Genomic DNA, 25,806 nt, shown 5'->3' with positions numbered 1-25,806 from the left:
TTAAAATGGGTTTGTAAGGTGTCTAAAAACCCAGCAAAAAAATGCTAAAAAATGTTGGGGTTTTTCTAATGGACCATATTGTTGCAGCACAAAAAAGGATTATTGTGTTTTTAAAAGGCCTAGAATAGCATCTAATTTGTAAAAATCCATACTGGACGCTTTGTATAGGAATCTGATGGAATGGTATGGGCCAGAATTAGGAGAATTTTACCAAACTGGTCTAGCAATATTAGCATACAGGTAAATTGTAACGATAGTGGTGGCATCAGCTCTGACCCAATCTTTTTTTAATCATAGGTGCCCAACCCTCACTGCTTCATTGTTGCTTATCCAGGTCACATACAATGTTGTTCTGCACGGGCCCCATCTCTGCGCTGCTGATTGATGGCTGCACATAGATGCCATGTGCACATATGTGCATTGTTATTTCTTCAACAAAGGATGTCTGAAGAATGAAGTAAATTAAATAATAGAATTAAATTGAAATGTTGTTTAAAATTGTATTCTCTATGTTAATCAGGAGAGAGAATTTTGGGGTTTCATGTCCCTTTAAGTGTTCTGGGAGCCATGATGTGCAACTGCGCTAATAGTGCATGCTGTGTGATGGAGAGAGGTGCAGCTGTGAGTAGCACAACTCAGACCTGCCAAGGAGTATGGACAGGTCTAAAAAGAGTCTTCAAAAGTTACAATAACTAGAATAGCATAACATGAAACCCACTGCTGATAAAATGGCGCTTTATGTGCACGTGCATACATCTCCTGCACATGCTCCAAGTGCTGTCATTCACATATCAAATTAAGTCACCAGTGATCAAAGCAGGTACAGAAGACAACTGGAAGTGAATGTGCTCATTAAAAATGTATAGCAAAAACTTGCTTATGTTGGTATTACAATGAAGATATACAACTTATGTCTCTTTAGCCCCTTAACGACCGAGGACGTGCAGGGTACGTCCTCCAAAAAAAGATAGTTAACGCCTGAGGACGTACCCTGCACGTCTTCGGTGTGGAAAGCAGCTGGAAGCGATCCTGCTCGCTTCCAGCTGCTTTCCGGTTATTGCAGTGATGTCTCGATATGGAGGCATCCTGCAATAACCTTGCATGGCCATCCGATGCAGAGAGAGCCGCTCTGTGGCTCTCTCTGCACCGGACATCGATGGCCGGTATCGTTGGTGGCTGGGAGCCGCTTAAGTACTTTCTGCCAGTACTTAAGATGGCGGGGACAATTGTGGGGTGGGGGAGGGAAGGGAGCTGTTTGGGAGGGATCAGGGGGTGGGATGTGTCAGGTGGGAGGCTGATCTCTACACTAAAGCTAAAATTAACCCTGCAAGCTCCCTACAAGCTACCTAATTAACCCCTTCACTGCTAGCCATAATACACATGTGATGCGCAGCAGCATTTAGCGGCCTTCTAATCACCAAAAGCAACGTCAAAGTCATATATGTCTGCTATTTCTGAACAAAGGGGATCCCAGAGAAGCATTTACAACCATTTGTGCCATAATTGCACAAGCTGTTTGTAAATAATTTCAGTGAGAATCCTAAAATTGTGAAAAATGTAACTTTTTTTAATTTGATCGCATTTGGTGGTGAAATGGTGGCATGAAATATACCAAAATGGGACTAGATCAATACTTGGGGTTGTCTACTACACTACAGCTAAAATTAACCCTAGAAGCTCCCTACATGCTCCCTAATTAACCCCTTCACTGCTGGGCATAATACACGTGTGGTGCGCAGTGGCATTTAGCAGCCTTCTAATTACCAAAAAGCAAAGCCAAAGCCATATATGTCTGCTATTTATGAACAAAGGGGATCACAGAGAAGCATTTACAACCATTTATGCTATAATTGCATAAGTTGTTTGTAAATAATTTCAGTGAGAAACCTAAAGTTTGTGAAAAAAATTGTGAAAAAGTTAACAATTTTTTTTATTTGATCGTATTTGGTGGTGAAATGGTGGCATGAAATTTACCAAAATGGGCCTAGATCAATACTTTGTGATGTCTTCTAAAAAAAATATATATACATGTCAATGGATATTCAGGGATTCCTGAAAGATATTAGTGTTCCAATGTAACTAGCGCTAATTTTGGGAAAAAAAAGTGGTTTGGAAATAGCAAAGTGCTACTTGTATATATGGCCCTATAACTTGCAAAAAAAGCAAAGTGCTACTTGTATTTATGGCCCTATAACTTGCAAAAAAAGCAAAGAACATGTAAACATTGGGTATTTCTAAACTCAGGACAAAATTTAGAAACTATTTAGCATGGTTTTTTTTGGTGGTTGTAGATGTGTAACAGATTTTAGGGGTTAAAGTTAGAAAAAGTGTGTGTTTTTCCATTTTTTCCCCATATTTTATATAAAAAATTATAGTAAATTATAAGATATGATGAAAATAATGGTATCTTTTGAAAGTCCATTTAATGGCGTGAAAAACGGTATATAATATGTGTGGGTACACCGCAAAAATGTACATATAGCCTTGGTCCCAAACAGACAGAAAATAATAATAATAATAATGCATTTTTCTAAATTTGCACTACTTTTTACTAACTAATTCTCCAATAAAATAAAAAAAAAATAGATGATGCATTTTCTGTAACTGCTGTGTACAGTACTTCTTCTGTACATACTTTCTTGCCACTGTAAATGATTCCCATCAAATGTGTCAATTCTCAGAGGCTTCCTAATCAAAGACTTGCAGAGCTGAATGAAGTGGGGTGAAACGCACCCTCTGGATCAAAGTAGAAGGGTCAAATGGAAAATAACTTTTTTTTATATACCAAGCCCAGTTTTATTTTTTCTGTGAGCAGGTTTAGCAAACAAGAGGCCTACACAAGTAACCATCTAGTATATGACATATTTTTGTTTCATAAAAGGATTTTATGTAAGGCAAACCTTAGAATCATAGCTCTTAGCCAAGGAAGGATTCAGTGTGTTCTCATGGGAACACTTTCCTTGGTTACATTATTTCTACAGGGCATAAAACAGAAACTGACCCACTGAACTATATAAAGTGGTGAAATAATGAAATGTAAAACCTTATTAAAGTGAAGGTAAACCTTGGTGAATGAAAGCCTGTTTTTTAAAAAATACTATTAAAAACAGGGGCACTTTCATTCATCAAAGTTTACAAAGCAGCAGTTTTGTTAAAAAAAATTACCTTTTTTTCTTTTCACAGCTAGAACAGCTTTCCCCCACATAGAGATCCTCTATTCACATGTCAGCAATGACTAATCCGGCTTCCTCCAATCACAGTATGGCCTCAGGCAAAGACTACCCTGGGGGCAAAGCTGTGATTGGAGGAAGCGGGATTAGTCATTGCTAGCGTGTGAATAGAGGATCTCTAGGTGGGGGAAGCTGCTCTAGCTGTGAAAAGAAAAGAAAGGTAATTTTTTAAACAACATGGCTGCTTTGTAAACTTTGATGAGTGAAAGTACCCCTGTTTTTAATAGTATTTTTAAAAAACTACACTACACTATTATCTACTCTTAATGCATAAAATGACAATAAAATGACTCTAGATCCAATGACATCAGAGAACAAAATTGAAATCTCTGCTGAAATCTCCTTAGAACACTTCACAATGGTATTTTCAAAAACCAAATGTAAAATCTGAGCCTAAACCTGCAAAGTACAAAGCTCTCTAGAACAACATAGCCCTCTACATTTCTCTTGACTCCAAACACTATTGTAGTCACATGATGCATTCTGTTCTCTGCCTTTCAGCCCCCTTGCTCACTCCTAGTAATTCTTCCATCGTGCACTTTCCTCTGGAGCTCATCACCAATCTGATTCTCACCCAACACTCAAAATTCAAATCCTCCCATTAAAACTGCCTAACAGAGATGTTCACACCTTACGTGAAGAAACTGACAAATGATACGAGCCAGTAAGCTGAACATTCATTTATCACAAGTTAATCAAATGAACAAGAGGTGTAACAACGCAGTACATAAAAAACATAATTTATGCTTACCTGATAAAATTATTTCTCTTGTAGTGTATCCAGTCCACGGATCATCCATTACTTGTGCAATATTTTCCTTCCCAACAGGAAGTTGCAAGAGGATCACCCACAGCAGAGCTGCTATATAGCTCCTCCCCTCACTGCCATATCCAGTCATTCGAACGAAACAAGACGAGAAAGGAGAAACCATAGGGTGCAGTGGTGACTGTAGTTTAATTAAAATTTAGACCTGCCTTAAAAGGACAGGGCGGGCCGTGGACTGGATACACTACAAGAGAAATAAATTTATCAGGTAAGCATAAATTATGTTTTCTCTTGTTAAGTGTATCCAGTCCACGGATCATCCATTACTTGTGGGATACCAATACCAAAGCTAAAGTACACGGATTATGGGAGGGACAAGGAAGGAACTTAAACGGAAGGAACCACTGCCTGTAGAACCTTTCTCCCAAAAACAGCCTCCGAAGAAGCAAAAGTGTCAAATTTGTAAAATTTTGAAAAGGTGTGAAGCGAAGACCAAGTCGCAGCCTTGCAAATCTGTTCAACAGAGGCCTCATTTTTAAAGGCCCAGGTGGAAGCCACAGCTCTAGTAGAATGAGCTGTAATCCTTTCAGGGGGCTGCTGTCCAGCAGTCTCATAGGCTAAGCGTATTATGCTCCGAAGCCAAAAGGAGAGAGAGGTTGCCGAAGCTTTTTGACCTCTCCTCTGTCCAGAGTAAACGACAAACAGGGCAGATGTTTGACGAAAATCTTTAGTAGCCTGTAAGTAAAACTTCAAGGCACGGACTACGTCCAGATTATGCAAAAGACGTTCCTTCTTTGAAGAAGGATTAGGACACAATGATGGAACAACAATCTCTTGATTGATATTCCTGTTAGAAACCACCTTAGGTAAAAACCCAGGTTTGGTACGCAGAACTACCTTGTCTGAATGAAAAATCAGATAAGGAGAATCCCAATGTAAGGCAGATAACTCAGAGACTCTTCGAGCCGAGGAAATAGCCATCAAAAACAGAACTTTCCAAGATAAAAGTTTAATATCAATGGAATGAAGGGGTTCAAACGGAACTCCCTGAAGAACTTTAAGAACCAAGTTTAAGCTCCACGGGGGAGCAACAGTTTTAAACACAGGCTTAATCCTAACCAAAGCCTGACAAAATGCCTGGACGTCTGGAACTTCTGCCAGACGCTTGTGCAAAAGAATAAACAGAGCAGAGATCTGTCCTTTTAAAGAACTAGCTGATAAGCCTTTGTCCAAACCCTCTTGGAGAAAGGACAATATCCTAGGAATCCTAACCTTACTCCATGAGTAACTCTTGGATTCACACCAATAAAGATATTTACGCCATATCTTATGGCAGATTTTCCTGGTGACAGGCTTCCGAGCCTGTATTAAGGTATCAATGACTGACTCGGAGAAGCCACGCCTTGATAGAATCAAGCGTTCAATCTCCATGCATTCAGTCTCAGAGAAATTAGATTTGGATGATTGAAAGGACCTTTTATTAGAAGGTCCTGCATCAGAGGCAGAGTCCATGGTGGAAGAGATGACATGTCCACTAGGTCTGCATACCAGGTCCTGCGTGGCCACGCAGGCGCTATCAGAATCACCGATGCTCTCTCCTGTTTGATTTTGGCAATCAGTCGAGGGAGCAGAGGAAACGGTGGAAACACATAGGCCAGGTTGAAGAACTAAGGAGCTGCTAGAGCATCTATCAGCGTTGCTCCCGGGTCCCTGGACCTGGATCCATGAGATCCAGTTCTGGTTTGCCCCAACGATGGACCAGTTGAGCAAACACCTCCGGATGGAGTTCCCACTCCCCCGGATGAAAAGTCTGACGACTTAGAAAATGCGCCTCCCAGTTCTCTACGCCTGGGATGTGGATACTTGACAGGTGGCAAGAGTGAGACTCTGCCCAGCGAATTATCTTTGAGACTTCTAACATTGCTAGGGAACTCCTGGCTCCCCCTTGATGGTTGATGTAAGCCACAGTCGTGATGTTGTCCGACTGAAATCTGATGAACCTCAGTGTTGCTAACTGAGGCCAAGCTAGAAGAGCATTGAATATTGCTCTTAACTCCAGAATATTTATTGGGAGGCGTTTCTCCTCCTGAGTCCACGATCTCTGAGCCTTCAGGGAGTTCCAGACTGCGCCCCAACCTAGAAGGCTGGCATCTGTTGTTACAATCATCCAATCTGGCCTGCGAAAGGTCATACCCTTGGACAGATGGACCCGAGAAAGCCACCAGAGAAGAGAATCTCTGGTCTCTTGATCCAGATTTAGTAGAGGGGACAAATCTGAGTAATCCCCATTCCACTGACTTAGCATGCATAATTGCAGCGGTCTGAGATGCAGGCACGCAAATGGCACGATGTCCATTGCCGCTACCATTAAGCCGATTACTTCCATGCACTGAGCCACTGACGGGCGTGGAATGGAATGAAGGACACGGCAAGCATTTAGAAGTTTTGATAACCTGGATTCCGTCAGGTAAATTTTCATCTCTACAGAATCTATAAGAGTCCCTAGGAAGGAGACTCTTGTGAGTGGTGATAGAGAACTCTTTTCCACGTTCACTTTCCACCCATGTGACCTCAGAAATGCCAGAACTATCTCTGTATGAGACTTGGCAATTTGAAAGCTTGACGCCTGTATCAGGATGTCGTCTAGATACGGAGCCACCGCTATGCCTCGCGGTCTTAGAACCGCCAGAAGTGAGCCCAGAACCTTTGTAAAAATTCTCGGGGCAGTGGCCAACCCGAAGGGAAGAGCTACAAATTGGTAATGCCTGTCTAGAAAGGCAAACCTTAGGAACCGATGATGATCTTTGTGAATCAGTATGTGAAGGTAGGCATCCTTTAAGTCCACTGTGGTCATGTACTGACCCTCTTGGATCATGGGTAGGATGGTCCAAATAGTTTCCATTTTGAATGATGGAACTCTGAGGAGTTTATTTAAGATCTTTAGATCCAAGATTGGTCTGAAGGTTCCCTCTTTCTTGGGAACCACAAACAGATTTGAATAAAATCCCTGTCCCTGTTCCGTCCGCGGAATTGGATGGATCACTCCCATTACTAGGAGGTCTTGCACACAGCTTAGGAATGCCTCTTTCTTTATCTGGTTTGCTGATAACCTTGAAAGATAAAATCTCCCTTGTGGAGGAGAAGCTTTGAAGTCCAGAAGATATCCCTGAGATATGATCTCCAACGCCCAGGGATCCTGAACATCTCTTGCCCACGCCTGGGCGAAGAGAGAATGTCTGCCCCCCACTAGATCCGTTTCCGGATAGGGGGCCGTTCCTTCATGCTGTCTTGGGGGCAGCAGCAGGCTTTCTGGCCTGCTTGCCCTTGTTCCAGGACTGGTTAGGTTTCCAGGCCTGTCTGGAATGAGCAACAGTTCCCTCTTGTTTTGAAGCGGAGGAAGTTGATGCTGCTCCTGCCTTGAAATTTCAAAAGGCACGAAAATTAGACTGTTTGGCCTTTGATTTGGCCCTGTCCTGAGGAAGGGTATGACCCTTGCCTCCAGTAATGTCAGCAATAATTTCCTTCAAGCCAGGCCCGAATAAGGTCTGCCCCTTGAAAGGAATGTTGAGTAATTTTGACTTTGAAGTCACGTCAGCTGACCAGAATTTAAGCCATAGCGCCCTACACGCCTGGATGGCGAATCCGGAATTCTTAGCCGTTAGTTTAGTCAAATGAACAATGGCATCAGAAACAAATGAGTTAGCTAGCTTAAGCGTTCTAAGATTGTCAATTTCATTCAATGGAGCTGTCTGGATGGTCTCTTCCAGGGCCTCAAACCAGAATGCCGCCGCAGCAGTGACAGGCGCAATGCATGCAAGGGGCTGTAAAATAAAACCTTGTTGAATAAACATTTTCTTAAGGTAACCCTCCAATTTTTGATCCATTGGATCTGAAAAAGCACCACGGTCCTCAACCGGGATAGTGGTAAGCTTTGCTAAAGTAGAAACTGCTCCCTCCACCTTAGGGACCGTCTGCCATAATTCCTGTGTAGTGGCGTCTATTGGAAAAAAAATTCTAAATATAGGAGGTGGGGAAAAGGGCACACCGGGTCTATCCCACTCCTTGCTAATAATTTCTGTAAGCCTTTTAGGTATAGGAAAAACGTCAGAACACACCTGCACCGCGTAGTATCTATCCAGCCTATACAATTTCTCTGTAATTGCAACTGTGTTACAGTCATTCAGAGCAGCTAATACCTCCCCAAGCAATACACGGAGGTTCTCAAGCTTAAATTTAAAATTAGAAATCTCTGAATCAGGTTTCCCCGAGTCAGAGATGTCACCCCCAGACTGAAGCTCTCCGTCCTCATGTTCTGCATATTGTGACGCAGTATCAGACATGGCTCTAACAGCATTTGCGCGCTCTGTATCTCTCCTAACCCCAGAGCTATCTTGCTTGCCTCTTAATTCAGGCAATCTAGATAATACCTCTGACAGGGTATTATTCATGATTGCAGCCATGTCCTGCAAGGTAATCGCTATGGGCGTCCCTGATGTAATTGGCGCCATATTAGCGTGCGTCCCCTGAGCGGGAGGCGAAGGGTCTGACACGTGGGGAGAGTTAGTCGGCATAACTTCCCCCTCGACAGAACCCTCTGGTGATAATTCTTTTATAGATAAAGACTGATCTTTACTGTTTAAGGTGAAATCAATACATTTAGTACACATTCTCCTATGGGGCTCCACCATGGCTTTCAAACATAATGAACAAGTAGGTTCCTCTGTGTCAGACATGTTTAAACAGACTAGCAATGAGACTAGCAAGCTTGGAAAACACTTTAAAACAAGTTTACAAGCAATATAAAAAACGTTACTGCGCCTTTAAGAAACACACATTTTCCCAAATTTCGAAATAACAGTGAAAAAATGCAGTTACACTAACGAAATTTTTACAGTGTATGTAATAAGTTAGCAGAGCATTGCACCCACTTGCAAATGGATGATTAACCCCTTAATACCAAAAACGGAATAACAAATGACAAAAACGTTTTTTAAACGGTCACAACAACTGCCACAGCTCTACTGTGACTTTTTACCTCCCTCAATACGACTTTTGAAGCTTTTTGAGCCCTTCAGAGAAGTCCTGGATCATGCAGGAAGAAGCTGGATGTCTGTGTCTGTAATTTTTGCTGTGCAAAAAAACGCCAAAATAGGCCCCTCCCACTCATATTACAACAGTTGGAAGCCTCAGGGAACTGTTTCTAGGCAAAATTCAAGCCAGCCATGTGGAAAAAACTAGGCCCCAATAAGTTTTATCACCAAACATATGTAAAAAATGATTAAACATGCCAGCAAACGTTTTAAAATACACTTTTATAAGAGTATGTATCTCTATTAATAAGCCTGATACCAGTCGCTATCACTGCATTTAAGGCTTTACTTACATTACTTCGGTATCAGCAGCATTTTCTAGCAAATTCCATCCCTAGAAAAATATTTTAACTGCACATACCTTATTGCAGGAAAACCTGCACGCTATTCCCCCTCTTAAGTTACCTCACTCCTCAGAATATGTTAGAACAGCAAAGAATCTTAGTTACTTCTGCTAAGATCATAGAAAACGCAGGCAGATTCTTCTTCTAAATACTGCCTGAGATAAACAGTACACTCCGGTACCATTTAAAAATAACAAACTTTTGATTGAAGAAATAAACTAAGTATAAAACACCACAGTCCTCTTACGACCTCCATCTTAGTTGCGAGTTGCAAGAGAATGACTGGATATGGCAGTGAGGGGAGGAGCTATATAGCAGCTCTGCTGTGGGTGATCCTCTTGCAACTTCCTGTTGGGAAGGAGAATATCCCACAAGTAATGGATGATCTGTGGACTGGATACACTTAACAAGAGAAATGTATATAGCAGCTTTTTGCTGGACTTTTTTGTAATCTTTAACGTGGCATATCTTGTATACTGGCACAGTTTTCTGTTTTTTTTGTTCATGCTCACTCAATTCATGGTCAACACATACACACAAATTCTTCAGCAATAAGCATAGTGACAACATCCTCTTAATTCAATCCTCCATAAATTAATTATTAAAAATAAAAAAACATTTTAATACACATTTTGGATGCATTTACTGTAAAATACAGCTGAAAAATTATGTAACACGTAATCAAAGTATGCTGCAAATTGCCTGACCCAGCTAAATACTACAGCTATTGTTTAAAGCACAAACTCATATACAGCTAGCCCTACCTGGCCACAATCAAGGGAGAACACATGCTTACCAGAGTTTCAAATTTATTTTGCTCTCTTTTATATCAAGCATACATAGGTATGCCCAAGAGCGTGCACGTGCCATGCACTATATGTAGTAGTGTTTACAACTATATTGTTGTTATATATTTTTGCTAACACTGGTTCCCTCTAGTGCTCAACAATGTATAATATTGTTGAAAACATTGCTGCTAACATTGACACTCTAGTGATCATGGGCATGCTTCTAAGACTATCTAGGTCTGTTCTTCAATAAAGAATACTAATAGAACAAAGTACAAGTGATAATAGAAGTAAACTGGAAAGTTGTTTAAAATTACATATTCTATCTGAAACTTGAAAGTTTAATTTTGACTTTTGTCCCTTTAAGGAATGTATTAATGCAATAATAAAATTGGCTATAATTTTTTTTACTAAATATTATTATTGTATAAAGTTCTCACACAAAGGGGTTCAACACACAGTTAAATTCCAGTCATCTACACCATGCTGCTACAGTACTACACAGGCAGTAAGCCAATCAGAAAGAGGCATACATATGTAGCACCCACTACCAGGCTGTGTACTGGTCAAGACTGGCTCAGCAGTGTGTTTAGTGCTCCAGCATAACTACAGGGATTTATGAAGATAAATCAGTTGATACAATTTTCAAAAAAATTAGAATCAACCCCAATATGTTCTATTTTCTTAAGTAGCATTTAATTCTAAGGGGCACTCATACAATTATGATAAAATATCCAAAGGAAATATGTGCAGTAACAAAAACAAGGAATTAGATTATGTTATCAATAGATTAATTAGGTACAATTTTTGTGGGACTCTCTCACTACCTCCACAACCACAGTTTTCTGTTGAACACTCAATTACTTTTATCTTCATCTTTTAATCCACTTGCATTTACTTTTTAAAGGGACAGTAAAGTCAAAATTAAACACATTTTTCACATAGAGTATGTAATTTTATTCAACTTTCCAATTCACTTCTATCATCTAATTTCCATTGTTCTTTTATTATCCTTTGTTGAAATATACATATTTAGGCTCACGAGCAGCAATGCACTACTGGGAGGTAGCTGGTGATTGGCAACCACACACACATATATATATATATATATATATATATATATATATATATATATATATATATATATATATATATATACTGTATATATATATATATATATATATATATATATATACTGTATATATATATATATGTACACACACACACACACATACACATATATACTGTATACACATACATATATTGTATATATATATATATATATATATATATATATATATATACACACATATACACACACACATATATTGTATATATATATATATACACACACACACACATACATATATATATATATATATATATACTCTGTGTACACACACATACATATACAGTGGGGCAAAAAAGTATTTAGTCATCCACCAATTGTGCAAGTTCTCCCACTTAAGATGGGTATACCTCAACTATGAGAGACAAAATGTGGAAACAAATCCAGACAATCACATTGTCTGATTTGGAAATAATTTATTTGCAAATTATGGTGGAAAATAAGTATTTGGTCAATATCAAAAGTTCATCTCAATACTATGTTATACTGTACAGTATATCCTTTAATGGCAATGACAGAGGTCAAATGTTTTCTTTAAGTCTTCACAAGGTTGTCACACACTGTTGCATGCAGATCTCCTCTAGAGCAGTGAAGTTTTGGGGCCGTCGCTGGGCAATACAGACTTTCAACTCCCTCCAAAGGTTTTCTATGGGGTTGAGATCTGGAGACTGGCTAGGCCACTCCGGGACCTTGAAATGCTTCTTGCAAAGCCACTCCTTCATTGCCCGGGTGGTGTGTTTGGGATCATTGTCATGCTGAAAGACCCAGCCACGTTTCATCTTCAATGCCTTTGCTGATGGAAGGAGTTTTGCACTAAAAATCTCATGATACATGGCCCCATTCATTCTTTCACGTACACGGATCAGTAGTACTGTTCCCTTTGCAGAGAAACAGCCCTAAAGCATGATGTTGCCACCCCATGCTTCACAGTAGGTATGGTGTTCTTTGGTTGCAACTCAGCATTCTCACTCTTCCAAACACGACGAGTTGTGTTTCTACCAAACAGTTCTACTTTGGTTTCATCTGACCATATGACATTCTCCCAATCCGCTTCTGGATCATCCAAATGCTCTCTAGCATACTTCAGACAGGCCCGGACATGTACTGGCTTAAGCAGGGGGACCCGTCTGGTTCTGCAGGATCTGAGTCCCTGGCAGCGTAGTGTGTTACTGATGGTAGCCTTTGTTACGTTGGTCCCAGCTCTCTACAGGTCATTCACTAGGTCCCCCATGTGGTTCTAGGATGTTTGCTCACCGTTCTTGTTATCATTTTGACCCCACGGGGTGAGATCTTGCGTAGAGCCCCAGATCGAGGGAGATTATCAGTGGTCTTGTATGTCTTCCATTTTCAAATTATTTCTCCCACAGTTGATTTCTTCACACCAAGCTGCTTGCCTATTGCAGATTCAGTCTTCCCAGCCTGGTACAGGTCTACAATTTTGTTTCTGGTGTCCTTCGACAGCTCTCTGGTCTTCAACATAGTGGAGTTTGGAGTGTGACTGTTTGAGGTTGTGGACAGGTGTCTTTTATACTGATAAGTTCAAACAGGTGCCATTAATACAGGTAATGAGTGGAGGACAGAGGAGCCTCTTAAAGAAGAAGATACAGGTCTGTGAGAGCCAGAAATCTTGCTTGTTTGTAGGTGACCAAATACTTATTTTCCACCATAATATGCAAATAAATTCTTTCCAAATCAGACAAATGTGATTGTCTGGATTTGTTTCCACATTTTGACTTTCATAGTTGAGGTATAACTATGATGAAAATTACAGGCCTCTCTCATCTTCTTAAGTGGGCGACTGATTAAATACTTTTTTGCCCCACTGTACTGTATATATATATATATATATATATATATATATATATACACATACAAACACACATATATATTGTGTGTGTGTATATATATGTGTATATATATATATATATATATATATATATATATATATACACACACACACACACACACATACACACACTATATATATATATATATATATATACATACACACATGCATACATATAAATACACACACACACACACACACTATATATATATATATACATACACACATGCATACATATATATACACACACACACACACACACATATATATATATATATATATATATATACACACACACACACATACACACACTATATATATATATATATATATATATATATATATACATACACACATGCATACATATATATACACACAGACACACACACACATATATATATATATATATATATATATACATACACATACATATATACACACACATACATACATACATACATAGAACATACATACACATATACCAAAAGTATGAAACACATTAGATAGAAGTTAATTGAAAAGTTGTTTTAAATAGTATGCTCTGTCTGACTCATGAAATAAAAAACATGTGGGCGTTATGTCCCTTTAAACCAATAAATCCAACACCTTCTATTTTCTGGTTCTTACAGAGGACATGTTTACAAAAGTGCTGCATCAAAAAACACATCTTTGTGCAGTTTCATCTTAGCCAGTAGCCCCTGCAAACCATTTTCATATATCTATTCACACCTGGTATGGCTGCATTCTAAAATCTCATTCTCACCTAGACGGATCCAATGCCTGGCTCACAAACTGCGTCATGTAAAACTCACATGTTATATGTTGTTTCCATGCCTACCCCTCCTCCTCCAGCTCACTGTTGTATTGCAGCAGAGATTATATTAGTGCACAGAGATAGGAAATAGAACACTTATATTAGCATTGTGCACAGTAGAGCTGTAAACCTATGCTTCAAACCATTCCAAAAGAAAAAAACTGCTGCAATAACAAAGGAAACAGTAGCATATTGATAATATAAGTCAAATATTTGTCTTAGCCAAGTTTAAAAAACGTACAGCAAATGAAGCCTTATAAACATATCGTTATTGTCGCAGCATGGGGCCCATAGCACATTGCAATTTAATGGCAACAAAAGAGTTAACATTTTTGACCAACAATTATATTTTCCTTACTGTTCATTCTTTAGATTGATATTAAATATTTTGTTATCGCCAAGCCTGACATAACAGCCATTTGCACTGTCAATTAAATATTAATGCCACACAGCATTAAAGCATTGTAAATATTTTGTTATGCTTTGCACTTAGCATAAAATAGGGTTCAATTTCAGTAAGTACAAAATATTTCTATATCCAAACATACAGAATTAAATTACAGTAAATGATAACTGAAGATAGGGAAAAGCGATTATATTTTAATAGTTAATGCAGATAGTTTAGCCGTTAGAAATAGTGCAGAAATTTGTAACCGCATAGAAGAAGCAGCAATTTCCTTTCTTTTCAGACAATTAGTAGAAATTCTTTTTTTTTTTTTTGGAATTACTGGAAATGTCACACGAATAATCGCAACTCGATTAAATGCAGTTGGGCACAGGATTGTGAGGTGAATATGTTTTTAATTGCAGTGAAGGTAAATTAGGCAGCTCACCCTGCCCTGCATTTAGCATCTGGGTACCGTTTAATGAAAAACAGTTTGCCCACAATTACCAGTTTCTTTACACTTCTTGAATATTAAAAAATGACCCTGCTTAGCTGCAAAAAACATTTTCAACATTACTTAATTATATATGTAACCATTTTCTGACAGTTGTGTTTAATTTGTTGCATCTAAAAAAGGGGATATTTAAGGGAAAAGTAAAGTCAAAATGAAACTATCATGATTCAGATAGAACATGCAATTTTAAACAACTTTCCAATTTACTTCTGTTATCAACTTTGCTTCATTCTCTTGGTATATTTTATTGAAGAGTAAAACAAGATAGGCTCATAAGAGCTCAGGAGTGTGCACGTGTCTTTAGTACGCTATGGCAGCAGTGTTTTGCAACATTGTATAACAAATCTACAAATAATCTTGCAAACACTGCTGTCATAGCGTACTCAAGACATGTGCACACTCCTGAGCTCTTATGAGCCTACCTAGTTTTACACTTCAATAAAAGATACCAAGAGAACGAAGCAAATTTAAAAACCAAAGTAAATTGGAAAGTTTTTTAAAATTGCATGCTGTAAACAAATCATGAAAGTTTAATTTTGACTTTATTGTCACTTTAAAAAAAAGTTAATACAATTATATATATATATATATATATATATATATATATATATATATATATATATATATACACTCTGTCAGGTGTGTCTCTGTTCACCAATAGGAGAATTGTACTTATAAACCAGTGAACAACTGATGTTTCATTAATATTTGCACAAATATGCATTTTAGTTTCAATATCAATTAAAAGAGCTTTAACTTAAAGTGATTGTAAAGTTTCGGTTAAAGGGACATCTTGTAATTAAAAGACATTTTTGTTACGTTGCTATAGAATAACATATCAGCCAAGTCTTAACTTTTTTTAAACAAATTAACATCATTTTTATTGCAATTCTTTATCAATAGCCAAACTCCACCCCCCCCACACATTTGCCTAACTTGGAGGATATACATTCATTGGTAATAGACTGGAGCACCATGGATATACACTACATTTAGGGGTAATGGGCTAAAGTACTATGGGATATGCATTCCGTGATTGGAAATAGACTGGAGCAATAAAGATATAGATTCAGTGGCCTGGGACAATGCTTTCACGCAATCACTAACAATAGTGTGGGTAATATCAATACATATTCAATTGCATGGGGGGGGGGACTATGTTTTCAGATTTATTGATAAATGGGAATATATTACTTCCCAGTTTGTTTATCTTAAATTTTTGATGTAGCATATCTAGTTTTCAGCAAAGCATTTGAGACAGTCCCACACAACAAACATTCACAAACTGTATCTCCTTGGTCTAAACTCAAAAATTGTAAACTGGGTAGAAAGCCGACTTAAAGGGACAGTCAAGTCCAAAAAAACGTTGCATGATTCAAATAGGGCACATCATTTTAAATAACTTTCCAATTTACTTTTATCACCAATTTTGCTTTGTTCTCTTGGTATTCTTAGTTGAAAGCTAAACCTAGGGGGTTCATATGCTAATTTCTTAGACCTTGAAGGCCGCCTCTAATCTAAATGCATTTTTACAGTTTTTCACCACTAGAGGGCATTAGTTCATGTGTTTCATATAGATAACATTGAGCTCATGAACGTGAATTTACTGAGGAGTGAGCACTGATTGGCTAAAATGCAAGTCTGTCAAAAGAACTGAAATAAGGGGGCAGTCTGGAGAGGCTTAGATACAAGGTAATTACAGAGACAAAATGGGTATTATAACTGTGTTGGGTATGCAAAACTGGGGAATGGGTAATTAAGAGATTATCTTTTAAAACAACAAAAATTCTGGTGTTGACTGTCCCTTTAAGGATAGAAAACAGTGTCTTTGTAAATGGAGTACATACAGCAGAGGGGGCTGTTATGGGGCTTGTTTTGTTTAACATATTTATCAGAGATATCAGCAAACGGCTACAGGGGAAAGTATGTCTTTTTGCATATGATACAAAAATTTGTAATAGAGTAGATGTTCAAGCGGGGTAGACAAAATGATATGATATACAAGCATTGGAGGATTAGACAAATGACTGGGATCTAAAGTTTTAAGACTGCAAAGTGTAAAATTATGCATTTAGGGAAGAAAAATCCAAACATTAATTCAAACTCAATGACACTTTACTGACTGTTACAAATGAGAAACCGGACTTGGAAATTATTATTTCAGATGATTTACAATTTAGTAAACAATCTAGTATTGCAGTGAGTGAGGCCAGTAGAATGCTTGGATGTATTGGTAGAGGTATTTGCAGCAGAAATAGTAAGGTTCTTGTGCCGCTTTACAGATCATTAGTTAGGTCTCATCTTGAGTATTGTGTGCAGTTCTGGAGGTCATATCTCCAGAAGGATATAAACAAACTGGAATCTGTTCAAAGGAGGGCTAACAAAATGGTATGTGGTCAAAAAAAAAAATGTACCAGGAGAGGTTCAGTTACCTAAATATGTATAGCTTAGAGGAGAGAAGGGAAAGAGATGATATGATAGCAACTTTCAAGCATATTAAAGTATTTAGAAAAGCTGAGGCTGTGAGTATTTTTCATAAAATGAGTAATTTGCTGAAACACTTCTTTACAGAAAGGGTGATTGATTTATGGAATAAACTTCCACAAGAGGTAGTAATGACAAACAATGTGGGGGACTAAGTATGCCTGGAAAAGCATTAGGATAGCCTATGAACTAGACATGTTTATACTTTTAGGGCATCGTTCGGCAAGCGCTCAGAGCCAGCGCCAGGAACATCTGCTCCAGCGATGACGTGGCGCTAGGAGACGTCACAAGTGAGGGAGCTTAGAAAAAAACGTTTGCATGCGCAATAATGGAGTATTCAAATATAATTCATATGTGAGACGCTTCTTTTTGCATGCAATATTTATAATACCTTTTAAGTATTATAAATATTGCATGCAAATAGAAACCTCTCACATATGAATTATATATATATATGTACTCCATTATTGTGCAAAGTGAAAAAATTATTAAATTATTTATTACAACATTATATATATGTGTGTGTGTATATATATATATATATATATATATATATATCTTTACAAAACGCTCCAAGTGAGCTCTGAGTCGATTGGAGGGCTTGCCGAACGCAGTTTAGGAAATATCAGGCAGACTTGCTGGGCCTATGGCTCTTATCTGCCATCAAAATCTATGTTTAGATATATTACAGTGTTCTCCACAGTACATTTTATCCATTCGGGTAACATTATGAAGTAGTTGGGTGGGGGCAGTGTAATATTTTCTAATATTATATCAGTTTCTGTTATCCAAAGCACAAAATAATTGCACAATTTAACAAATATATTTAATGATAATTTGTGCAATAAAAATTAAATAATATATATATAGCACTCTCAAGACTAAAGATGCATACAATCAAGATGCTTGGAAAGCAATACCCAGTCTACAACAAACTTTTTTTAGTCTGAAGAAGAGGTGTAAGCTCTGAAATGTCATAAAATATAAAGTTAAACATTTTTTTTATTTTTTTTTAAACTTTATTTATCAAACGAGAGTTACCATGTGGAGATATCTCTCCCATGAATCACAGAGGATACAAAACCAATAATATGTTACAATTGCATGTTTCCATTGGGATACTGGGGTTGCTTTGCTGCAAGTGTAGCTCTTATATTCAACGTCTCCATAATTACGCCCAGAGTCTTTTCTCTTAAAACAAAAGGAGTTTTAAATCTGCGTCTTGGGAGATAGTCCTTTTGCTGTAACTGTCCATGGTAGGTCCCTCTTTTCCTTTTTCACTACCCTCCCTCCCCTATACCTCCCCCTTCCCTTACCCAAATCTCTCAAATAATACAATGTTCAATAATAACAGAATAACAATAGTCAGAACCAAGCTCAATCTCGTCTCTTCATTAATCACGTTGAGACCCTTATAGTGTACTACAGTTTAGGTCTCTGTCTCTCCCCTGGGCAGTAGCAAGAAGACAGACCTTATAAAGTTAGAGGAGATGTCCACTATCTCATCTTTCGTGTTTCTCTTCGTATAAAAAGTTCCATTTACCTCTCAGGTGTTGTTCTAATAAGACTTTAGTGTTCCTGAGGGGGAACAAAAGCTGTGTTTGCATAGTGATCTGTAGAGTGCGTATGTAGGGTTCCCATTTTTTCATAAAGGGCCTAGTTCTCAACTGTACATCTCTTAGGGTGTCTGCTGCTTCGTATGTAACCTGTTTGTGCATACTTGTCTTAAGTTGTGATAGTGTAGGGGTCTCTGGGCTCAACCAATTTTTGAATATGAGTTTCCTAGCTTGTAGGATAATGTTTGTGATCACTTTTTTCAGGGAGTTAGGTGTCAAAGCTGGGGACTCTAGGAATACTATCAATTTGAGGGAAACTGTCACTTCAATGTGGAACGTGATTTTTATCCAGTATGTTATCATGCCCCAGAATTTACGTATCATAGGGCAGTTCCACAGCAAGTGCGGCAAATCCGCATCTGATGCTTTGCACTTCTTACAGTGACCGTCTGCGTCTGGTCTCCACTTTTTGAAGATTTTGGGTGCTATGTATGCTGCCTGTAACAGTCTGGTGTGTGATTCTCTAGCAGTCGCTGATAAAGTTGCTCTTCTTGCATATTGTATGCTGCGCTGTACCACGTCTGTTGTGATTTTAGTGTCTAGGGTGTTTGTCCATGTGTCGCTGATGTGTTTGACTGTGGCTACGTTTGTTGGTTTCATGTGTAGTTTGTAAGTTGGGGATATAGACGTACCACCCTGCCCTGTCTTATGTAGGAGTCTGTTTATGTCTGAGTTTTGGTCAGTAAGTTCCGTATGTCGCAGTAGGTCATGGATGTAATGTCTCGCTTGTAGATATGCAAAGTGGTGCGTGCGGGGCAGGTCAAACTGGGTTTGTAGTTCTTGAAAAGGTCTAACCTTCATATCGAACCCATTTATTAATTGGGACACGGAGGTCAACCCCCTGGTCTCCCATGAAAGTTAAACATTTTTATATGAATCCAGAGAGTTCTGGTATTTGTTGTACACTACATCTGTTTCATATGTGTGTCTTTAAATATATATATATATATATATATATATATATATATATATATATATATATATATATATATATATATATTCTGCTAGATGCAGGGAAATAACCACTGAAGAGCAGTTATTTGTTTAACCCTCGATTTAGGGGTGCTAAGTACACAAAAGGGATGCACCGAAATTTTGTCCGCAGAAACGCTTCGGACAAGAATTTTTGGCTATTTCGGTTTTCGGTTTTTTTGCATGTTATTTTCGGTAAAATTATTTTGTAGCATGTTTCAAATTTGATGCTAGACTAGAGCTGCTGTTTAAGTTCATTACTTGACTTACTGTTTTGCATATAATGAGTTTTCTAGGACTATACTTTATTTGGATAATTGGTAAAAAAACAGAAAACTGTTCAAACTGATTCTGTTACATAGAACTAAATGAAGAATAATACAGTATATTGATATTTAATATTGTTTTAAGTAGGGATGCACCAAAATTTTGGTTGCAGAAACATTTTGGCCGAAAATGTCATTATCATTTTTTGCCTGTTTTTTTTTTCCTGGTAAAATTATTGTGTAGCATATTATTGTTTTAATATATTTTTGTCAAATTTTAGTGTGTTACTTTCAATAAAAGTTTGGGCTTTTTTTTTTTTATTGGCTTGAAGGTTTTCAATTCAGATTCATTCATTAGTCTAATTATGCAAAAAAAAAAAAAACTAAAAAAAAAAAAAATATTTGAAAAAAAAAAAAACATTTTCTGTATCGGTTTTGGTTTTCGGCCAAGTGCATCTTGGATTTTCGGGTTCGGTTTCGGTCCAGAATTTCCATTTTGGTGCATCACTAGTACACAAGAACATGGCATTGTGTAATTAAATATATTATGACATTGTATGAATTCATTAATTATCTGTTGAGGTGAATCATTTACCACTTTACATATAATATGGGTGAATAAATGAAATCCTTAACAAAGCACAGAAAGATGAGTGGCACAGTACAGCAAGGTCCTGTGAGTTAGTAATGAATATGGATACAAATCTCTTCAGAAGAGCATAAAGACGATATTCAGCGGGTGTGTAGCTTGTAAAGCCATTTAATGGATTATAGTGTTGTTACAAGGTTTTCTGGTTATTTTATCACTAAAGGTTCTATTGGCAATTGCAGTTTCAGTACATGAAGTAAAAAATTTTTATCTTCACTTAAGAGATACTATGATGTACTCAAAAATGACATTTCCGTTGTCAAGATTACTATTTATGGACTTACTCTGTTATCGGTTTATTGAATGTTTCATATGAACTACTTGTCCCATATATCAAACAGGAATGATATCTTTCTTTCCTGTCCATATCACTAAACAGCATGTACTTTGCAAATAAAAGCATTATAGTTTAGAAGATGTAATGGCCTTGCTAATTTTTTATACAAAGGTTTAATGCGGCATATAACACTGGGTTAAAGGTAAATCAACAGAATATAATACAAATGAATCTGGCATATTAATAGTTTTGTGCAGCTTGTCTAGGATCAGCAGGGTATGTTTAATACAAGGTTTATTTTACGCTGAATATTATTATTTAAAGACTTTTAAAGGTACATTCTATTGCACATACTATTGTGCTAGATCACTTAACTATTGCACAACAATGTGCCCCCCCCCCACAAGAAAAAGGGATGAACACTAAACATATAGATCCTGATGCATTTCCACTCCTATGCTAGACCCAGTAATGGCATTCCACAGTCCCATGTCCAGCTCAGAAGTGGAAGTACAGTGCCACTCCGCAGGTGTAAAACACCTTTGAAATCATAGTAATGCAGTAATAAATAGTTATATTGTATAGCACAGTTTACAATGGTATTATTACATCCCTTTAAAGGGATATAAAACAGCCTGTTTCATTCTTGGAATAAAGAAAGCACTAAGCACTTAATTTCTGCAGTGTCCATTACTTCCTGTCACAACCCCACAAGGGGGCAGGGGTCTCTACAGGAAAGCATATGCAGCTTGATGTCATAAATCTTCTAGAGTAACATAAGCTGATTTATTATTCAGTGAATGTTAGAGGAACAGGAAGTCAGTTTTATGCCCATTCTCAGAAGAGACAGAATTATACTTATGAAACCCCAAAAATGTTCTCTCTTGATTCAGACAGAGCATATAATAATAATAAAAAAAACCCAGTTTACTTCTATTAACAGATTTGCTATGTTCTCATGGTATTTTTTGTTGATACCTAGGTAGGTAGCGTGCACATATCTAAAGCACTACATAGCAGAAAAAATAATGCTGCCATCTAGTGCTTATGCAAACATATAACATTCTTTTAAAACTGTTACTATATAGTGCTGCCGACACATGCACGCTCCTAAATTTATCTCCCTGCGTTTTAACAAAGCATACTAAAGAGCAAAGAAAATTTGATAAGTAAATTGGAAAGTTTTTTTTAAAAAAATGTTATGCAGTATCTGAATCATGAAAAAAAAAAACATTTTAGGATTTATGTCCCTTTAATTAGCATTCTGCTCCCTTATCTAGGCTAGGGTTTATGTCCCTTTATATAGCATACTGCTTCCTTATATAGGCTAGGATTGATGTCCCTTTAATTAGCATACTGCTCCCTTATCTAGGCTAGGATTTATGTCCCTTTAATTAGCATTCTGCTCCCTTATCTAGGCTAGGGTTTATGTCCCTTTATTTAGCATACTGCTTCCTTATATAGGCTAGGATTGATGTCCCTTTAATTAGCATACTGCTCCCTTATCTAGGCTAGGGTTTATGTCCCTTTATATAGCATACTGCTTCCTTATATAGGCTAGGATTGATGTCCCTTTAATTAGCATACTGCTCCCTTATCTAGGCACAGGCAGTGGCTACACTGAGAAGTGCTCAATTTCTAAGACAAAGGAAGCTTTGGCTGTTGTTAACACAATCTATATATTTTATGTTTACTTTGATTGAATATATATATTTTTTTTAACAAAGGAACACTGTTTCATATATGTGTAAACATCTCTGAAATAATAATCTCCGGGAGACAATAAACACAGTGTAAACAATTCAATAATGATTGTAAAATGATCCTAGACAAGCAATGCACACGCTCAATTGTTACTTGTGAAAGAATAAGCTGTACTAAAATGTTAATATTCTAGTTTAACATTTTTAGATTATGGAAATATCTGAGAAACCAAGTTCTCTATTTCGGCCATAACTAATTCATCCAAATAAAGACACATTTCTTACTCATATTAAACTTAACTCATATTAAATGTGTTCATTAAGTGCAAAACTCGACCACTAAATGCACTTATATATTTTATATACACATTTGTAAAATGTCAAGGAGATTGCTATTTATCCCAAATTAGTTTGCTTCATTTTGAAAGTTTAAATCTTTAGCTCTTTTAATTACATGAAGAGAACGGCTGTAGGCGATTTCTGTAAACCAAGTTATTCCTAAGTACAACTATTTTATCAAGAGATACTAAAAAATGAATCACGATACAGAAAGGATTGCACTTATAGTAGCGGTATGGAGAGTATTATCTTGGATTAATGCTGTCAGTCCAGACCTCAGTCTTCAATGGTGAGATGATATTTCTGTGTCAAATGATTTTGGGAAAGAGCTCTTGGCAAGACAAAAAAATAACACTTTTACTTGCTGTTCTAGCTTGTGAACACTAGACCATATTAAACGCAAAGCTCTGCTGGCCTCACTCACATAGCAAGGAATATGCTAATGGCCTTCATCTGACATATCTGACAGTATCTGTTTAAACACTTCAGTACAGAAATACATTTAGCAGCTTAAGCACCTCAGGTAACACGTATGGCAGTTATTGAGTCTCATTTCTGGAAACCATTTAAAGGTCCTTTCAGGTCAATAAATGAAGAGAAAATAACTGTAGGTGTATTCAGAATGCTTACAGGAAAAAATAGAATCCTAGTGGGAGAAAATTCACTGTATAAAGCAAGTCTGTAACTATAAGTGAACAGCATGATGGTTTGTGACACACGATCTGTACATTCATAAAGGGATGTTGTTAACCAGAAACTTCAGTCTACAGGTTTTAATTGCTGAGGTTCCATTTGTGCACTTTTTTAGGAAAATGATGATCTATGTCTACTAATTAATTTTCTTATTAATAAGACAATAATATTACTCGCGAACCCTCCTCAGGGTACTGAAACACAAGTACTGCTGGGTTATCAGAGGCTTTGCATCTTTACTGAGGTACTCAGTAGTGATATAATCAAATCTAGATCTATTAGGGCTATAGAGAACTGCCTATGAAATAAACTCATATCTATAAAATGTTGTATTAAAATAAAAAGTGTATATATAAAATAACAAACTACCGTTATATTTAATCCACTAGGTGATACTTTACTATCACTTTAACAAAAAATGCACTTTACTTGGAATTTCCTTTAATAATATTATTTTCATAAATGTTATGGAAAACAATTTTCAACCTCCTGGTTTTATGCTGGCTACAAAATGAAAATAAATCCATTTATAACATAGTTTTATTCCAGCTTACCTATGAAGTAGGATAGTAGTATTGCCAGTAGCACTGAAACCCCTACAGCACAGAGTGCAGTACATTTCCAACTACAGTACTTTGAGGATTTTTTGAATTTAAAAGCACTTCTTGATAGGGTGTTCCTCGGAAGTGGTCGTGTGGGAGGGGTATAAACAGTGCCAGATGCCATGGTGTATCCAGGTGTAGCAGTGCTGAACAGTGGGGTTGTCCCTGTTCCTGTTTTGAATAGAAAATGCCTAAAAAAGAAACAAAAACAGAATGTTGTTAATTTCCAAATAAAAAAAAAACTAAAATTGTTAAACTTTATTTACAAAGAGACTGAACAATACATTATAAATTCCGCTAGCACAGGATTATTGAAGTATAAGTTGTGACTACAATGTTTTTTCTTAGTATGTTTAACAGGTTGTATGTTTAAAAAGAAAAAAAAACTTTCCCATGCTGACAAATAAACATTTTTAGTTTATGCTCACAGGTCAAGTTAATGCCCACCTATAGAGCTAGGGCAGTCTTCCTTATCAGTCAGTAAGCTTATATACCATACACCAGTATTCTAAAAATATACACTTCCGGTTCCTTTCAACACCAAACCATATTAGTTTAACATAACCATTTTCATGGGAATGAATATTTTAACACGAGTCAGATAGAGCGTACATTTTTAAACCACTTTCCAATTTACTTCTATTTTCAAGTGTGCACGTGCCTGCAGTACTATAAGGCAGCAGTTTTGCTACAATGTTATACATTAGCAAGAGCACTAGATACCAGCACTATTTCCAGTCGTGCAGTGCTCCAGACAAGTGCTCACTACCTACCTAGGTATCTCTTCAACAAAGAATAACCAAAGAATGAAGCACATTTGATAATAGAAGTAAATTGTATACTTTTTAAAATTATATTCTCTATCTGAATCATGAAAGAAAAATGTTGTGTTTCACTTGTACCTCTAATATGAAAGATATGTGTTACATTTGCAGGTCTCTTTAACTTGCTGTTAGTAGAATGTGTTGCCCCCATAAAACATGTTGTTTAGTGTGTAGCTTTACACAGATCAATTTCAGGCAATCTGTATTTATGTATTTATTATATGGTATTCTATACTTTATCCACCAAAGCATTTGTGCAACACACCACCACATTCATCTTCTGGTTTGTATGTTGTTTGAATGGGTGTAGGTGTGTTTATGATGTATATTGTCCAATCAAAGAACAATTAATTAAACTTAAAAGGGACACTGAACCCAATTTTTTTCTTTCGTGATTCAGATAGAGCATGCAATTTTAAGCAACTTTCTAATTTACTCCTATTATCAATTTTTCTTCATTCTCTCGCTATCTTTA

The 25,806-nt window shown here is 37.1% G+C and overlaps 1 protein-coding gene across 2 annotated transcripts in view; it reads right to left on the bottom strand.

Annotated features, from left to right (window-relative positions):
• The window catches only part of TENM3 (teneurin transmembrane protein 3), a 756,540-nt gene that overhangs the window by 404,472 nt on the left and 326,262 nt on the right, over positions 1 to 25,806 (bottom strand). For both annotated transcript variants that reach the window (XM_053703859.1, XM_053703860.1), the window contains one exon: positions 24,460 to 24,698. In XM_053703859.1, the coding sequence (XP_053559834.1) occupies positions 24,460 to 24,698 (239 nt within the window). The remainder of the gene's footprint in view (positions 1 to 24,459; positions 24,699 to 25,806) is intronic.

This window comes from Bombina bombina, chromosome 2, assembly GCF_027579735.1.
Source record: "Bombina bombina isolate aBomBom1 chromosome 2, aBomBom1.pri, whole genome shotgun sequence".
Classification (NCBI taxonomy): domain Eukaryota; kingdom Metazoa; phylum Chordata; class Amphibia; order Anura; family Bombinatoridae; genus Bombina; species Bombina bombina.
Note: the sequence above shows the minus strand (reverse complement) of the source record. Positions and strands in the feature narration are given on the sequence as shown.